The sequence below is a fragment of the Apaloderma vittatum genome, unplaced genomic scaffold (genome assembly GCF_000703405.1).
Source record: "Apaloderma vittatum isolate BGI_N311 unplaced genomic scaffold, ASM70340v1 C11789192, whole genome shotgun sequence".
Lineage (NCBI taxonomy): Eukaryota > Metazoa > Chordata > Aves > Trogoniformes > Trogonidae > Apaloderma > Apaloderma vittatum.
The window spans coordinates 1-1,039 of record NW_009745953.1 but is presented as its reverse complement, the minus strand read 5'-3'; the positions used below and the strand labels follow the sequence as shown (position 1 = coordinate 1,039).

Sequence of the window (1,039 nt, the reverse complement as noted above, 5' to 3'; positions counted from 1 at the left end):
CGGGTTCCCGCGACGCTTCCAACTTCCTCAGGATCTCCTGCAGCTTTTCCACCCTGACCCGGCGCAAGTGGGACAGCTTCCTCGCCACGGCAAACTGCTCGAGGAACGTCTCGAGGGGCACCTCGCCCTCCAGGAACTTCTCGGCCATTTTCTGGGAGAGAAAAGAGCCCCGAGTTCAGCGTCACATCCCTGTGAGCCCCTCTCAGCTGAGAGAGACCCATCACACCACACACAGAAGCAAACAAAGGGCAATCCCATTATTTTCTTTTTTGCCAAACCAAAAAGAGATAATTTTGGATTGAAAGGATTAGGTTTGAGAGCAGGATTACAAGTATCTTGAGGGCTAAATCACTGAAATTGCTGATGGATGGAAATGTTAAGCTCACCTCGGACTCCTCTTCGATTTTCTGGCTTTCCACCTGCAGGAGATCCAGCAAGGTCTGAGGATGCAGCGCAGCTGAAAACTTCTCTGGGGGAAACAAAGAGGAAAAGATTAAACTCAAACGAGGCAAAAAAAAAAATCATAAGAACGCAGCCCTGGTGCACTTGTACCAGCTGCCTCGAAAACTGATGATGCGAGGAGAAAAATCTGAAAAGAACCTGAGCCACTGCCGCACTAGAATTTTTCCTTTTTTTTTTTGCTGGGCCAGCATCTTCGCTCTGCCCAACCGCAGAGGAAACAGAACACAGATTTTTACACGCGGCAGAGTCCTTTCTGCCACTACCCTAAAGAGTTTTTCTCCTCGGAGCAGGTAGCAGGGCGAAGAGGGAAGGATGTTGCACGAGCGACAGCCCACGTGACCCCACGGGCACTCACCCAGCTTCTCTTTTTGCTCCTTACACCGCTCGGCCAGCTTCTGCAGCTCCTCGTACTTGTTGGAGAGGTCGGCGCGGCCCGTCTCCAGCGGCGCCTGGAACTTCAGGTTCTGCTCGGCCAAGCTGCGGTTGGAGGCGAGGGCCATCTCCCTTTCCAGCTGCAGCTCTTGAACCTGGCGAAGAAAACAGGGAAGAACGTTGGGGGTTGGAAGGGAGCTCCAGA

The 1,039-nt window shown here is 52.7% G+C and overlaps 1 protein-coding gene across 1 annotated transcript; it reads right to left on the bottom strand.

Annotated features, from left to right (window-relative positions):
* Nucleotides 1–4: 4 nt before the first annotated feature.
* Nucleotides 5–989, bottom strand: LOC104267355 (vacuolar protein sorting-associated protein 37C-like; the record flags this gene model as incomplete). Its single annotated transcript, XM_009877459.1, has 3 exons — nucleotides 5–151; nucleotides 387–469; nucleotides 818–989. Coding segments are annotated over 3 exons (402 nt in total), but the record flags the coding sequence as incomplete, so codon positions are not given.
* Nucleotides 990–1,039: the final 50 nt, after the last annotated feature.